The sequence below is a fragment of the Vigna umbellata genome, chromosome 1, assembly GCF_029865625.1.
Source record: "Vigna umbellata cultivar VRB3 chromosome 1, Vumbellata_1.0, whole genome shotgun sequence".
Lineage (NCBI taxonomy): Eukaryota > Viridiplantae > Streptophyta > Magnoliopsida > Fabales > Fabaceae > Vigna > Vigna umbellata.
In genome coordinates, this window is record NC_142165.1 from 106,506,951 (window position 1) to 106,523,582 (window position 16,632).

At 31.8% G+C, this 16,632-nt stretch overlaps 2 protein-coding genes and 1 pseudogene across 3 annotated transcripts; 1 reads left to right on the forward strand and 2 right to left on the reverse strand.

Annotated features, from left to right (window-relative positions):
• Window positions 1-991: 991 nt before the first annotated feature.
• On the reverse strand, window positions 992-6,683 carry RWA2 (O-acetyltransferase family protein). Of its 2 annotated transcripts, none has more exons than XM_047299234.2 (15): window positions 6,247-6,670; window positions 5,921-6,012; window positions 5,314-5,454; window positions 5,164-5,220; window positions 5,004-5,076; window positions 4,246-4,404; window positions 3,839-3,988; window positions 3,493-3,748; window positions 3,289-3,410; window positions 3,026-3,112; window positions 2,852-2,940; window positions 2,691-2,753; window positions 2,460-2,516; window positions 1,755-1,851; window positions 992-1,675 (listed from the first exon to the last, which is right to left on the reverse strand). In XM_047299234.2, exons 1-15 carry the CDS (start codon window positions 6,277-6,279, stop codon window positions 1,493-1,495), a joined length of 1,659 nt encoding a protein of 552 aa, XP_047155190.2. In that variant the 5' UTR covers window positions 6,280-6,670; the 3' UTR covers window positions 992-1,492. The 2 variants fall into 2 exon arrangements, with proteins under 2 accessions (XP_047155190.2, XP_087961536.1); XM_088105410.1 differs by having other exon boundaries at window positions 1,534-1,675; window positions 1,755-1,846; window positions 6,247-6,683.
• Window positions 6,684-8,398: 1,715 nt separating this feature from the next.
• Window positions 8,399-10,492, reverse strand: LOC124826410 (uncharacterized). Its single transcript, XM_047299235.2, has 2 exons — window positions 9,962-10,492; window positions 8,399-8,980 (listed from the first exon to the last, which is right to left on the reverse strand). Exons 1-2 carry the CDS (start codon window positions 10,313-10,315, stop codon window positions 8,747-8,749), a joined length of 588 nt encoding a protein of 195 aa, XP_047155191.1. The 5' UTR covers window positions 10,316-10,492; the 3' UTR covers window positions 8,399-8,746.
• Window positions 10,493-15,241: 4,749 nt separating this feature from the next.
• On the forward strand, window positions 15,242-16,014 carry LOC124826407 (cell wall / vacuolar inhibitor of fructosidase 1 pseudogene; annotated as a pseudogene).
• Window positions 16,015-16,632: the final 618 nt, after the last annotated feature.

The following is a 16,632-nucleotide window of genomic DNA, read 5'->3' on the forward strand; positions in this document are numbered from 1 at the left end:
CATGTCAAATCAGATTTTTTTGTTACATACGTAATTATCTAATATTCAATTAAATTTCTATATTTATTATTTAATTCAATTAAATTTTAATTTATTTTAAATGAAATCATGTTATTTGAGAATTTTTTTATATAAATATTATATTGATATTTTTGTTAAAATTAATATTTTTATTAGATATTTCTCAAATTATTTTTAAACCAATTTTTGAACCATATTATTAGATTCAACTTAAATAAATTACTTTTAAACAAATATATATTAAATTTATACATATAAAAGCATTTTTTATACCCACATTTGTTTTCTAAGAGGCACTAAATTTAGAAATATATAGAATTGAAATTAAAGAATATAATCATAAATAATTCAAAATATATTATAATTCATGTAATGATATTTATATCTATTTATATATTATAATACACTTTAATTAATTTAGAATCTCCAACTTCTCATTATGATACATATGCATCTTGAACATCAAATTATATATTTATAACTGGCAACTTGGTAATAAATAAGTTTATCAAATAACAAATCTTATTAAGAGGAGACTTTCAAATAACTTTAGTTTTAACTAAAAATCAACCAATTTATATGATGAAATTTGTAATTATATAAATTTGTCTTATATCTGTTAATGTGAAATCTCTAACATAAGCTGTGACCAACACAAAGTAAGGTTGCATAAAATAAAATAAAAAATAAAAAATCAAATTGCAACGTCACCCTCTTATCTATACAACTCAAACTCCTAAAACTGCAGAGCTATTAGACTATTAGAATAATTCCATTTTGCTTCTTATGGGTACAAGTTTACTTTTACTTCTGTGACTCAAAAAAGAGATGAATGCGTCTTTAGGTAAAAGAAAAGGCCTGACAAACCAATGGTAGCAGCTGGCTCGGTATTCGTCCATCCACAGGAAACTATCATAGAAGCTTGCAACACTATATACATATGCAAATTTTAAACCTGCGAATTTTTGCATATCAAGATTTAGTGAAATGTATGAGGCATAAAATGCAAATGTAAACGATAAAATTTCAACTGTTCCACACAAGTAGGCTGTATTTCATTTGTGGTGGTGGCATAGCTTCCTAATTTGATATGATATATCTCTACATATTATTCACTCAAACAATGTCGCATTCAACAGAGGTGTTAGGATCCATGACAAAAAGCGAAAGTTTATTTTAGCTTTTATGTAGCTCTTTAACCGTAGATTAGTTCTACAGTAGCCTAGTTTTAAAACTCTGTCAAGAAGACAGTTTATCCATAGGGCATGCAAGCAAAAAACCGTCTTTCTTACCAGCCTCGTTATCATCTTCTGTTACCAACAAACTATGTTGTTACATGTAAGAAAACCTCATGCCTATCTTGAGTGCTTTCATACACATTCATGCTATCAGGTGTGATGTATGAAAGGATGTTTGAGCTTAACTGGTAGATTGCTTATATCTAACGATAATTTAAGTGATTCGGACCAGATCATGTTATTGCAATAACACTTACCAACATTTGAGGTACCCTAAGGAAGCCAAGGGACAAAGAATATAAAACAACTGAGATTGTTGTTGCTGTAATTAAATTGTGTAAAAGACGCTTGTCGTCTTTGCTGGGCACAAATGCCACCTTGAGTACATTTGTCAGGTCAAAAAGCCTATAGGAAATCTGCGAAGAAAGTTAAAATCAGAACCAATCAACATAAAAAAAAAAAAAAAACTCAATCCAACTAGTGCTTTTTACTTACTGCAACATATATGGAAGTAGTAAGCATGAAGTTCAACATTGGGTAGTCTGGGATCAGGGAAAGCAACAATTTGGGTTGTCCATCTGGAACACCTGACCTAAAATCAGCCAATTACATAAAGGAAGAATTAATATATTCAGATAAATAACAAAAATAATTACATTACACTATACATGTACACAAGTTGCATCAAGCACGAAAGTAATTGTGCATGAATGTATATTAGAACCAAATTTTAGAACAACAAAAGCAATTAGTTTAGCAAAATCCCTTTCCCCCCTCAAGGACGAGGTAATCATCCAACAATTTAAATCCAATTTGCCCCAATTTCTAGTGCAAAGCATATTCATTGTTATGTTTTTGATATGGCAAATTGATATATATGAAACTATTTATTAGTTAATACACAGCATAGTTTCTAAATTCAAAGTTATCACTCCACCAAAAATTAGTAATTAAAATAATTCAAAATTAAATGCTCAACATTGAGTGTAACGAAGCAAATCTAGTCTATTATACCATGCCAAACAAGTGAAATCATACATGCCCAAACATGTATCCAGGTCATGTCTAGGAATCGAATATGGTTGGGTCACTGACTATATGTGCACCAAATAACCCCTCAACTCATATTAGGACAACCAATACATAAGATCTAGTAAAGCATCAATAAATACTAAAAGCAGTATATCAGCTTCAAAGTACCTTAACCAGATATGGATCTGGGAGATGTAAGTCTCCAGTGTAATCTTTCCAAGCCATCTAGCAAAAGTAGAAGCATTATAAATAAATTAACAAATTGCCAGCCTTAAAACAAAGTGAAGAAAGTTAAATTTGACAGCATTTAGCAGTAAATTAAGTCATTGAGTATGAAGGCATGTCCATGGGAAGAGAAGAAGAAGAATAAAAGATTGTACTTCTACAAAAACAACTTACGCAAAAAGTGTCAGAGTATAGCTACGGAAACTTTGTGTGACATTCCGCAAGCATATGTAAACCCTGTCAAATAAAAAGGTGTCACATTAATAACTGAAAAGGTCTCTCGCCAGGTTCCTTCCCCTCCTCCTGAATGGAATAGCAAGGAAAAATAAACATACGTTATGGGAATCCACGAAGTATAAGGATGGCATTTATTGTATGAAAGCTTGTCCAGCTTGTATATATGCTCAAACCAAAAATAACCCACCTAGAAATCAACTCAAATGGTCAGGCCATCAAATAAAACAAAGTACAGGATAGTAATATAATAATGCTATTAAAAAATACGATACCGATGAGCATATCAGCACAATAGCTGCTTTGATTGATACTCTGCGCTTGATTTCTGCTTCCTCCAATTTTTCCATCCATCGTTCAACCTTATATACAATGTGACAGTCAACAATATACTCAACTCACAGGTAAAAAAAAACAAAAAGAAAGAGAGAGGAGACAGAATTTGGAGATATTTTCCTTCTTCATAATCATCACCTCGATCAGAGAGGATGATAAGATTTGTTTGAATTAATTCAAAAACATAAAATGGGAAACTTACAGTTGGATGATAATAGGCATAAATCATGCCAATTATCCATATGTAGCGATCAAGCCCTGAGCGAAAATGCCATTCATGCAAGCGGGAAAGATGCGATTTGGCAGGATTAGGATCAGTATAACCTGCAAGTTTAAAGAAACCTTCCAGTTAGCATGATCTGTTGTTCTTTTAGTGGTGCAGTCAAATATTGCAAATGTTACTAACCAAGAAGGAAAGTAAATGGACTCCAAAGCCATTCAAAGACTCCAGGTATCTCCCATACCAAGATAACAACCAAGAAGCAAGCAATGATTTTCACAGCAATGACTGACCCAATCTCATTGTACTTGTTGAGAATACCAAGTGCCCCATAAACCATAAGAGTGAAAAGTGTGTGCATGGGGCAGATGTAGTATAACATGTAACTGTTGTTGAGTACAATACAACAGAACACCACAAAGAAATTAAGCCTCCACATCATCTGCTCGACCAGAGAAATTAAAAATTTGCTGCAGTTAGTACATACCAAATATGAAAAATAAGGCTTTTATTGTTCAAGGAAATTGCATACCTGAGCAAATCTAGCCAGACTAAAATCTTTACGAACATAATAATATGAGAAGTTCCCAAATCCAGTCATCCAAACATATGCGGCAATGAACAATCGGATTGCATTGTAGATTTCAGATGCAGCAAAGTAATGGTACATCAAAAACAAAACCTGTTATGGATGTTAAACAATAGAAATATGAAATTTTAAAATTTGAAGAATTTACATTATTAACTATAAGTATGGAAGAGTTGAATAATCAGAACATCTAATGCAAAAATCAACAAAACAACAAACAGAACTGCATTTCCATATCACTAAATGTATTAATTTCAGGGGGTCTGCACTTGCATAACTCAGAAGTTTCAGGGAGTTTATCCAGCATATATGGAAAGAGAAAAGCAACATCAACCGAAAAAGTGACAAACCTGCATCCAGCCTTTCCATTCTTCAGTCTGGTGTCTATTTAAATAAAGGATGGATTTCCCAGAAAATGGTGACTTGTCTTGATGTTTCTTAAAGGAAGTCATTGCCGAAACTATTATGAGGAGAAAATAGAGAAATAGGAAGAGATCCCTATTGTAACTCTGCAAAACAGATGACCATTGACAAAGATTGTATCACTTGAGGATAGTAGTCACATGACAAAGATGATTTTTAAATATATATATATATATATATATATATATATATATATATATATATATATATATATATATATATATATATTACTGCTTTCACGGTAATTAAGAGTACTGATTTTTTCTAACCCATGAGCAACAGCAATGGGCACTGACTAAGGTGGTACATTGTGCTTTGTGTGTGTCTTCATGCAACAAGCAATTCACTCCTATATCCTTTCTCTTTTCCCTCTACTTTAATGATTGATTCCAATCGTTTGTCAATTTTTTATTCAAGAAGAGAGTTTAACCTTTCTTGGATTTTCATAAGTTTACACTTTGACTTGTTATAATGTATCTTAAAGGAAGTCATGGTTACAGAAACAAAAGAAATATGAACCGCCACAAAAAAATTTGCTGAAAAAATAAGAAGGTAATAGTTATGTTAAAGATAATAAGCATGCCAATGTGCAGCAATTTTGTTTGCTGAACTGACTATGCAAGCACAAAATAGTACTCGTCAAGAAATGAAACGAAGAAGATAAATATCCTGATTAAAGATCAACCTTTTTTGACGAGGCAAAGAAATCCGTGCGGTCACACAGATAAAAGTAAGCCAAAAGGAGACTAAATTCAGACCTGTCATGGAGGAAAAACAGGGGAAATGAAAAACAAATAGTCTGATCCACATAAACAAATAATTCTCATTTCATATAATTTACTTACATCGCTCTGAGTGTCAAACGGTTTTCTAGAAGGAAATACTCATCCATCAAAAGGAATCTGAAGAAATAAGGAAAACACCAAGCGTGTAAGTGCAAGTTTAAGCATAAAACCATAATTTAAGCAAAAACAAGGGCGACATGGATTACAAACCGGATAATGGATGGTGAGGCAGTTATGCTCCGCGCCCTCGGGGATCCCGATTGTAGAGCTCCTCCCTCCAATAAAACTGCTTTGTCTTCATCTTTAACAGCATCACTACCCATTTCAACCAAGTTGATATCCGACTGCCCACTAAACGAGAACAACTTCCATAAGAAATCATGGCAACAATTTTCTAATGCACTTCCATTCTTAAACGTAGGAATAATATAATATTTCTGGAAGAACCTCCACACTATAACTCTCACACAAAACTCTTGACTCTGCCACTTAATTAATTAATCCATATCGGATTATCACATTCTTTATTCTGAAAAATTGTGGTAGATTAAAAGAAAACAGAAGTTGCATAACGGTAGCATCATAATTCATAACTATTAAAACCCGTTATTGCGACATAAATATACGCACGTTAATCCAATTGTCGCCAACTACTTAACTCAACACTTCAACGAATAACACAGCAACTGTAAGTCATCATTTAGTTTTCTAGTTATCTCGAAATTCGCAGAAGCTATATTCCCGTAATTGAAAAAATTGTGCCCACAGGTGCAACTAAACTAACGCCACAAAGAGTTATCGATCCAGTCGAACTTACGCTCTGGACGAGACAGAGCTTTTCCGATACTCCAATATCTCCGAATATATCCATGCCACAACGACCGGAGTGATCCCGAGCAAGAACGACACCTGCAAGAGTAACGAACCGAAGAATCAATAGCGATCACTAATCACAAACACAGACACTTCAAAGTAAAAATAAGCAACGATTAACAAGCAGCGAAAAAACAAGAATCAGTCTCTCGCACAAACACAACACATCAAATACCACGATGAGATAAACATGAATGAGTAACTAGCGGCAACAAAATACGAGTCGGTGCAAGATCTGATGGCTCTAGAAGACCGAACGAGAAGGCGTACCTGACCGGGAGTAACAGGACTGAAGATAAGCATTTCGGAGAAGCAAAAGATGCAGAAGAATCGCAGCACAGTTCCGAATGCCGATGCAGCGGAAATCACAGGAACCGAAGCGGCATTCGAAGAATGAGAGCGGTTCGACGGTGATTCGCCACCGGATCTGGTGGAGAGAAATGGAGTTTCCTAATTCAGCGAGAATGAAAGAACAATTGAAGAGAATTTTCAGTGCGCAAAATGCTTCATGTGGTTCACTTGGTAAATACAAGAAGAGCGCAGTGAGCGACGGTAGGTGATAACAGTAGAACTCACTGCGCGTCTTTGTTGAAGAAGAAGAAAAGAGTGTCGAGCAGAGAAAAACAAATCCAACAAAATTCTCAATTATTTATTTTTTTGAGGAAGTCATTAACCATTTCACTGTTATCTTCTTCTCATTTTATATAAAAATTACATATAAGAAAAATAAAATTTGACTTGTGTTTCTCTTTTTTTACTCTCTCCACGGAGTCTACCGAATGCCGACAATGCAGATGAATGTAGTGATAATGTGTTTGATCTAAATTCGGGTCATGGGGTGGGTGTAGTTCCAATTAATGTCATTTGTTTGGTTAATTTAATTTCAACCTAACTAGAATTAAATATAATGATTTAATGTAATTATGAAGTTAATTGAAATTTGAAGTGTATTAAAAAATATTGCAAAAGTATTAAATATGCATAAAGATGGATAATGGCATTACACCTGCCCCCGTCATATATGGTGGGAAGAGAATTGAATGGTGGGAAAGGGATTGGTATTTGCTTTACCGACACCAGTATTAATTTTAAAAATATGTTGCCAAATAGTTATTTGAGTATTTGAATGTAATTTATAATTAAATATGTAAAAAGAGGAAACAGATATGTGAAAACAAGAATATGTAAAATTTCTATTGCAACCCCAAACCTTCTTACTTCACCCATATATTTTATTTAGTTTTCTGCTACAGTTTAAAATAAAAGCCCAAACCTAAAAATTCAAATCTCTTTTCACTATTATATAAGTTTTTTTCCTGTACCCATTAATTACACCCTCAAACTCACAAAACAAAAACTTAAATATCTTTTCTTATTATTTCATACCACCGGCGTCCTGCTGCACTTCTGTTCTCCACTGTAATCTTTGAGAGGAAGCACAAAAAGAAAAAAAAAATCCGTTTTGAATAAAGGTTTTGAAAAAAAAGTTTGTTTAGAAAAACTCAATCTAAAAACTGTAATTGATGTTTCAGAATGAAAATTTTGTATAGGAAAAGTATTAAATATTTAGTGCAGAAGTTAAAAGTATTAAATATTTTGATTTAAGGGATAATATTCAATTTAACATACTATATTCTTTTAATTTACCGAACTTATAGGTTTGATTCTATGTAATATAAAAAACTATATTTAAGTCTACCATTAGATTCAAACTGGTGAGCATTTTCTATATTTATAAAGATGAAAGAGGAAACTTTAGAGGTGCTAAAAAAAACTTAACCTGATTGTTTAATTCTGTCTCTCTATTTATCTCTTGCCTGCAACTTTGATTTAATTTTACCATTATGGACAAATATCCAAACAGTGGCAGACATCACAATAGGCCATCAGTTCATTTCAATCGAGTATAGTGGCCAGGCCAGCCATCTCAACCGTACAGCACTCAAACAAAAACAATAATGCACGGATTTTACTTTTATGGCATGTACACCTTTTTTTTACAGCAAACACCTAAAATTCTAAAAGACCAAGTACGACCAGTTTCAAGTTCACCCCGCCAAGTTTCTGCTTTTATGGAATGTAAAAGCTTTTCTTTTTTTTTCTGAAGGAACCTTGTAAAAGAGATTCTAAAGAAGTACGTGTGTGAATAGTTTAACTTAGATTCTAAAAAAACATGTATGAATAATTTCAACTTCACCTCTTTCAGTGGGAACGATTGATTGATAGTCAGATACTCTTAATCAAACAAAATGGCACAAAAGAAATGCAGCACCAATCGACCCTGTGGTTGAAACCCGTCAAAGCACAACTATATCATCATGGATGCAATGAGGAGTTCACTTTCTGAGTGCCTAAAATAGAAGAGTGGATGCCCTTGCCGATCCAGTAATCACAAGTCCAGGTAAACATGAATCACCCATCAAAAATGTAATAGAAACCAATGAGCATAGATTTTAAAAAGAAAAAATATTTTGTCAGAGGAAGAAATTTACCAACAGATACAGTAATACATAACATGAGATCTACTGAGCTACAAAGTACTTAAAAACATTCAAATGTGCAAAATTTGTTCTACCGAATGTTTAACCCATTATAGACTATGCACCAAGCATTTGAAAGTAATAAGCCTAATAATGTCGCAGCATAATGATACAAGAGAGAATGAAACAATTCCCATAACCTTTCTCTGCAGTGTTTTTAAAGGTCAAAGGGAGATAAGTTAACCTATGGTTGACTAGTTTAATCCCTTAAGCCAAGAAGGGACCCAACTCTACCGCTTAGAGGGTCTCTCATCATCATCATCATCTTCTCCGCCATCATCGTCGTCTGAACCATCTTTATCCGATCTCTTCCGTTTTGGAGGAATCTGAGCCTTCTCACCGTTCTCGTCATCAACATCTTCATCTTCCTCTTCCCCATTCTCCTCTGGTTCAAAATCACTAGATGCTTCCTCCTCCTCAGCAGTGCCTAAAGGTCGAATAAGATACTCTGTTCCCAAATCCTCCTACAAGTAATTCAAACGCAGGACGCCATGGCAAAGTAGAAAATTATATTTATAGATTATTGCAAAAGATACACATGGACTATGGAGCAACTCAATAGATTCAGTACTAAAATTTATTTCACACATCTTCATTTTCATTTTTGCTACGGAATAAAATTTGACACAAACTATGCTCTTTAAACAAAAACTTCATTATATTAAGTAGATTCTCAACAATCCCCTCCCCCATAAAAAAACCATGACGACTAAATTGGGGAAAAATAAAGAGATCCAAACAATGCCAATGAAGGACCTCCGGTCCATTATACAATGCATATTCCAAGTGAACGTGTATTCATTGTTTCCCCCGTATGGTTGGCATCAAACAAGACAACAAGAACAAATTCGCAAGCATATCAAAATATTAATGAAAGGAATTATCAAAAGATAAAGATCAAACAATAAAAGGTTGGAATTGAACAATTTAATGATTAATATTTCGTTAAACATAAAGTATAGTAAAATTCATGTATGTCTAAAATTAAATAGGAGCTATAACCAACTTTCCCCCTCCTTTTTTCCAATCAGTACAAACCGTACTGATCCGTGTATTTCTGAAACAAGGGAAAAGGACATTCCAGCAGTGAAATGTTACGACAGATCCAGCACATCAGAGATAAAAATGAAAATAGAACACAGTAACGATACAACACAACGCAATTCCACTGCAAAAAGGTTGTTCCAAAAGAAAAAAGGAAAACTCAGAAAGATGTAAGGTCCGTAAATGATTAAATGAAGAAGTTTGTGAAGAATTCCTGAATAGTAAACTATAGCTTGAAACAGAATAAAATTTGGGGAAAACATAAATTATAGGGGAAATCAAACGAATCAGGGGAAAGTTAAAATATAATAAACAATCCAGGATAAATAATGGCAACGAAACCAAAACCGTAACAATTACAGGAAATTAGGGATTTAAGAAATTAAATCAGAGATAACTACCTCTTCCCCGTGGTCATCCTCATCCTCCTCCTCGTCATCTTCGTCGTCGTCATCATCTTCGTCGTCGTCATCGTCGTCTCCGTCTCCAGGATCAGCACCGTGCTGGACACCACCTTCTTCTTCCTCTTCGTCATCTTCGTCGTCGTTACCGGCATCGGGAGCATCGTCTTCATCATCATCTTCGTCGTCATCATTGCCGTCTTCATCGTCATCGTCGTCATCATCCTCGTCATCGTCTTCATCGTCTTCGGCGTCGTCTACTTCATCCTCGGAGTTGTACTCTTCGTCGTCCTCACTCAAAAGCGTGATCTCGTTCTCCTCCACTTGCTCGCTCAATTCCTCCTTGACCTTCATCTTCGAATCCAGAAACCCGAGCACGTTTGCCACACCGTTTTCAAATTCTTTGCTCAGCGAAAATCGATCGAAAACCGAGCACGCGAGAATGGAGAAAACAGCCAAGTTACCAGCCTCTTCCCTTCGCTTCCCCAGTTGCTCTGCAGCACTGATCTTAGCCGTTGAAACACGAATTCACACGGATTGATGACGTGTCACTCGATCGGACGGTCTATGTAAAAGCATTTGCGTTTCAGCGGAGATAGTGTGATTGCGCCTTGCGGCGCTCACTACTCCTATTTTCACAGTCACGTGTGTCACGTGCTACTGAAATGACAGAATCCAGGGTTAGGGTTTTCTTTACCGGATCATTCATTCGGATTCCAGTTTCCTACCCGGACCCGTACGTGTCCATAATTTTAGTTAGCTTAGTAAGACAATTTCTTTTTCCATCCCTCTAATTCCTTTTCACACCTCTTTTCTTTTAAAATTTCTAACTTCTCGTTTTGTTTATCATAATATTTTATTTGAGTTTTCTTTGATTGTATAAAGTGAAAATATTTTATATTAAATAATTTATGAGAAAATATGTAAATTTAGTGTTTTATTTCAAGTAGTGTAATTTGAAGTATAAAAATAAAATTTTACGTTATATAATCCAAAATACTATTTTATGTTATAAATTACACAATCTAAAAACAAAGTTTGTATCAGACGTCACATAATTAGAATTCACCATAAAAAATTCAAAATTTTATGAATGACAACTTTTCAACCAACGTGGTTTATTTCATGAGCGTATCTAACACGAGTTCCTTGAGTGTATATACAATGATTTCATATATTGTTGTTTTAATTAAATTTTATCATGCCATGGTGTCATTCTACGTTAATTTTTTTATCAAGACTCTTGTAGTAAAGAGAAAAAATAAATAAATAAGTTGGTGAAAGAGAAAATAGAAAAAAAAACATAGAAATTTTATTTGGCTGGAGAGGAATATGTGACAAATATAGTAAACATAGAAATAGTTTTATTAAATAGAATGTAAAAATAATATTTTTATTTGTTCATATATTATTATTATATAAATAAATAAAAATATTATAATTGATTATAACATGATATAATAGAATATATTAAAATCATGATGTATTTTTTTAAAAGAACTGAAAATATAATCGGTTATGCTTGATAATTAAATGGCCAATCATATTATAATTTAATAATGGCTTTTATGCCTTATTTTCTCTGAAGTGCGGAAAGTTTGAACTGTGAGTTTCTTTGTGGTTATTCATGTTTCGTGTAACATATAATATTATTTGTTAAAATATGAAATTTACAAAAGTGAAACTGAAAACTGGAGAGATAGATGTTGCGATAACACAGCTAAGCATTCCACATTATATGATACATGATGGATCATGGAAGTCAACATTTGTAGAAGCTGAGATGAGACATCTTTCATCTTTATGAACTGTGATAAAACCACACATTCAGACCAAACATAAGAAAATGCATGATGCAAGAAAACCTGTGTTTGCAACCATTCCTTTTTTCGCTGTATGCTGTGATCAATGCAAGTATCTGATTATAGCTCTTCTTTCTCTTCAAAAAGGCTTTCCATGCACACTTCCCAAAACACAAAACCTACCTCAATAATTTTCTTCATCGTGGAAGAGAAGCAACAAACATCTCAATGCTATATGGATAATTTATTCAATAATTTAGGTTTAGGCATGGGTTATTAATTTATCGTGATTATAAATGTTAGGTTTTCTTTTAACAAAAAAAATATATGTTACTTATTAATAATTTATTTATATTTATATAAATTTAATTTAAATAAAACTAAAGATAAGATGATTTCATAATACGTGCAAACTTTGTCTTACAACTCGGTTTTATAGAGTTGAGATAGGTTTAAAATCAACTTCTTACTCTGGTATCATAGTCGTTTGTTTGACATATTGTGTCATCCGCTATTGAAAATATTTGTTGTTTGTTGAATATATTGTTACACTCACTATTAAATCATTACCGGATCACTCAATAATGTCTAGTCACACATATGTACCTGGAAGGGAATATGTTGAAAGTTTCACTTCAATTAAAAATAAAACAATTTTATGATGTATATTAAATACAAACTTCAAACCGAATTTGTAAGGTTAAAATAAATTTAAAATTCACCTCTAACATTAAAAAAATAACAAATACAAATACAAATATAAATATATATATATATATATATATATATATATATATATATAAAAGAAAAAACATATTTTATATATGCTTGTTATAATTTTAATCATCATAAAATGTTTTTAAGATATCCAAAATAATTTCTTCTCCATCATAAAATGAATGTAAAAGAAAAAAAATGGTAATGTGAGATTTTAAAAGATAATATATTAAAGAAAAAAATTCCTATAAACATTAAAATTGAAATTTATTCATTTTATAAGAACTAAACATAACAAACTCAAAGTTTTAAAAAGTGAAAAATATTTCTTTATACAATAACAAAAATGCATTCATTTCATATTAACTAAAAACATTTTTAAACTTTAACATCAATCTTAGTATAGATTTAATATTTTATCAGATTATTAAACAAAAGTGTAATAAAATATTAATTAACGTGAGTCATGAATTTGGATACAGGAATATATCTTGTAGGTAAGGTATACACAGATATTGAACTTTCTACCTAATATGTTTGGGCAGATATATATATTTTTAAAAATATCGGTATTTATGCCAATATTATTCATTAATTATCATCCTAATGATAAACATTGCTTAGTTTTTCAGCTTGTTAGGTCAAGTGGAGTGTTTGGGAAGAATCTATAGACTAATATTGTATGAAAAAAAGAGGCTTAATAATTACCTAACAAGTATATCATTCTATATGCTATATTAATTTATTTTTTATTTTTTAATAATTTGCTTGAGTGTTTCATCTATTAGGTTATTTTAGAAAAATAAAAATAGTATATGTAAATTAAACTGGCTTCAGATTGTAGTATTTATTTATCAAGGGGTGAGATTCAATGCAACTATGCATATGTGCTTTAGCACTTTCCTTCCTAAAATTACTTACAATTATTGTATTATATTATTACTACTTGCGTCTCACGTCCAATCATTGCATGCAAATACAGCTGCAAATTAAAATATTTTTTAATTAAATACCTTTTTCCTGCGTATAATAATTAAGATATACATAGTGGAAGAAAAAGTTCATACACTGAATTTAGCTTCTCTAAATTAAAGGTTAAAAAATATACTTCAAGAAGAAAATGTCAACCTCGTTGAATGTGAGTCTATTAAAAAATATTCAATCATCTTAAAAAAAATCGTATTTAATTTTCTTAGAATGAGATCAATTAATTCCGAAATGGAAAAAGAAACACACCGTGTTGTATGGATATACAAGATAACATATACATATATACTTATATTAATAGTATATATATATATATATATATATATATATATATATATATATATATATATATATATATATATATATATATATATATATATATATATAAGAAATAACCTTTAATGACTTAATTGGAGAAGCTAAAACTCATACAAGTAAAGTTTATGTGAAAAATTAGTTTTATGATTTTGGGTCATGAGATATATTGTTTTAAAAATTTATATGGAAATTAAATTGATTTTATATTGTAGTATATTAAAAGGTTAAATAACAATGCAATACAACCATGTATTTGTGCTTTATCACTTTAGTTTCTAAAATAATTACTACTTGGAGCACCACCAATCATCGCATGCAAATAGAGCCGCAAATTAACATCACCAACATTTTTAATTAAATACATTCTTTTGTACATATGATAATAATAATTAAGACATAGCCATTAAAACTAATTTTCAATTATTGATTACAAGGATCTTTGTCGTAACTTAGGATTGAATTTGCAAGCCGAAAAAGTAAATTTAACGAGCCAACATAGAACGGTGGATATTTAATCACAGAAAGCAAATTTGAATGAAGATGATAAATAATTTTGAAAAATGATAGTTGCACATTTTTTATTCAAAGTTGTAAATTCTTTGTATTTCTCTAAATATATGAAAGATAATACTCGAAACTGATATTTTGTTTTTTTAAACTAATCCACATCAAACATAAAGTTAACAAATCAAATTGTCATTAACAAAACAATTACATTTTATTTACAAAATGCTTCCTTAAATGTTATAAAAAAGATGACAAAATCATGAACAAAATTATATATTACTATATTTTTAAGAATTTATCTGGGATGTGTTTGCAAGTTTCTTAAAATACAACAAAAACTTCTAAAAAATTTATGAGAATTTCAAAATTAGTAAAAAATTCTAAAAAGATTAAAAGAATAAATCTAAGATATAAAAAGAATAATAAAAGAAAAGAAGAAAAACTAATAAAATAATTTAAGAAATAAAATTTACTTTTGAGAAGAGAAAACTTAATCTTAGTCAAAAACAGCTCTCAAAAAACTTAATCTTATTCAAAAACAGTTATTACAATAATCAATATTAAAAAATGACCGTTGACAAACTTTAATGAAAGAAAGGAAAAAAAATCTATACATTTATAAACATTAATGTGAAAATAAAAACTGTTAGTGATCAACCTTTGAAATTAACGTTTCTTTTATTATTATTATTTTATAACATAAAATGCATAAGGTTTTTTTGTCATCGATTAAATTTATTAAAAAATAGAAACAAATAAAATTTATTAACAAGAAATAAACAGACAAAAAATTTGTAATTTTAAATAAATTTAGCAAATAATAATTTTGTTTTTGGAGAAAGTAGATTTGTAACACGAAAAAAAGTTCGAGTGTCTTTGTGGAAAAAGTAAAATGAGAGTGAGGGAGGTCCACAACGTGAGCCTCGAACTATAAAATGGCGTAGCAGCGTTCCATAAGGTGGAATCAAGCTACTGTGATCGATCATCACCAATCTCTTTCGAAGATTCAAAATGACAAACTCGAAATCACTGATTCTGTGCTTCTTTCTCCAAGCCATTTTTGTTATGGTTACAATACCAGCAAGTCACTGCAGAAGCTTTCTTCCAAGCAATGAAAATCTGATAGAGAGCACTTGCAAGAGAACACCCAACTACAATCTCTGCCTTCAAACACTGAAGGTAAGCCCTGGAAGCTCCACAGCTGATGTCTCGGGGCTGGCTCTTATCATGGTCAAAGTGATGAAAGCCAAAGCAAACGATGCCTTGAAAATAATCCATGACTTGCAGGGGAAGGGAGCAGGACCTAAGCAGAGAAGAGCCTTGAGTTCTTGTGCCAGTAAATACAAAGCAGTGTTGATAGCTGATGTTCCACAAGCCACCGAGGCTCTGCAGAAAGGAGACCCCAAGTTTGCTGAGGATGGAGCCAATGATGCTGCTAATGAGGCTACCTTTTGTGAGAGTGATTTCTCTGGGAAATCTCCACTCACCAAACAGAACAATGCTATGCACGATGTTGCTGCTATTACTGCTGCTATTGTTAGATTGCTGCTCTAGATTTTCAACTTCCTCGAACCAGTACTTAGTTGTATTCACTGATTGTTGCAGATGTCTTGGAACCTGCTCTTGCCTGTTATGTAAAAAAAAAAAGCTGGTATCTATTTTAAAGCTCTTATAATAAGTTATATGTAATAAAATCCAAGCCTCTCGTGATTCTGATTTGCATTGAGACTAGTATCGTAATTCCTCTTTACTCTGATTTTCATGTGAAGATTTGTATATTTTCATTTGCTTTTGCTGGTAATGGTTTTAAGAAAAGGGTTTGCTATCACAGCTACGTAAGGTCGTGGAGTCTGTATGCTCACATGGTTGAGTCTGGACAATATTTTTAATGGAGAAACAAAAGAGGAGTTTTTCTAGAAGTCGTACAAATGGTAAAAATTTAATTTTTTTCAAAAAAATCGCGTTTTTCAGAAATATCAAGAATTATGGTGAAACTGTTAGTTAATTACGTTTTACCTATGTTTTCTTTTAAAGACAAAGCTACTTAAAAATACAGTAAAGTTATGTTTTTCACATTTGTTCAGCTGTTTTATCATAAGATCAAATGACATTATTATTGAATGACAGAAAGTTGAGTTTTTGGAAGAAATTTATTCTTGTATGAATGTTAACAAAAAGAGAGAGACCCATGAACATGATTTATGAATTATTGGGAATTGAGGATAGGCATAACTGGTATATTATTCTTGTGTATGCTTTTTTTCCCTCCCTCCTCACTAATGCGTGTCTCATTCTTCTTTAGCAATGGTGGGGTAGGGTAGGAAGAAGTGATAAGGATAA

What these genes read in the sequence shown, in the direction of transcription:
- RWA2 (XM_047299234.2), bottom strand. Translation starts at nt 6,279, where the DNA reads ATGCTTATCTTCAGTCCTGTTACTCCCGGTCAG. An exon ending in GTCCTGTTACTCCCGGTCAG is followed by an intron (nt 6,013 to 6,246) that starts GTACGCCTTCTC and finishes TTACTCTTGCAG; the next exon opens with GTGTCGTTCTTGCTCGGGAT. An exon ending in GCCTCACCATCCATTATCCG is followed by an intron (nt 5,221 to 5,313) that starts GTTTGTAATCCA and finishes TTATTTCTTCAG; the next exon opens with ATTCCTTTTGATGGATGAGT.
- LOC124826410 (XM_047299235.2), bottom strand. Translation starts at nt 10,315, where the DNA reads ATGAAGGTCAAGGAGGAATTGAGCGAGCAAGTGGAGGAGAACGAGATC. An exon ending in AGGATGACCACGGGGAAGAG is followed by an intron (nt 8,981 to 9,961) that starts GTAGTTATCTCT and finishes AATTACTTGTAG; the next exon opens with GAGGATTTGGGAACAGAGTA.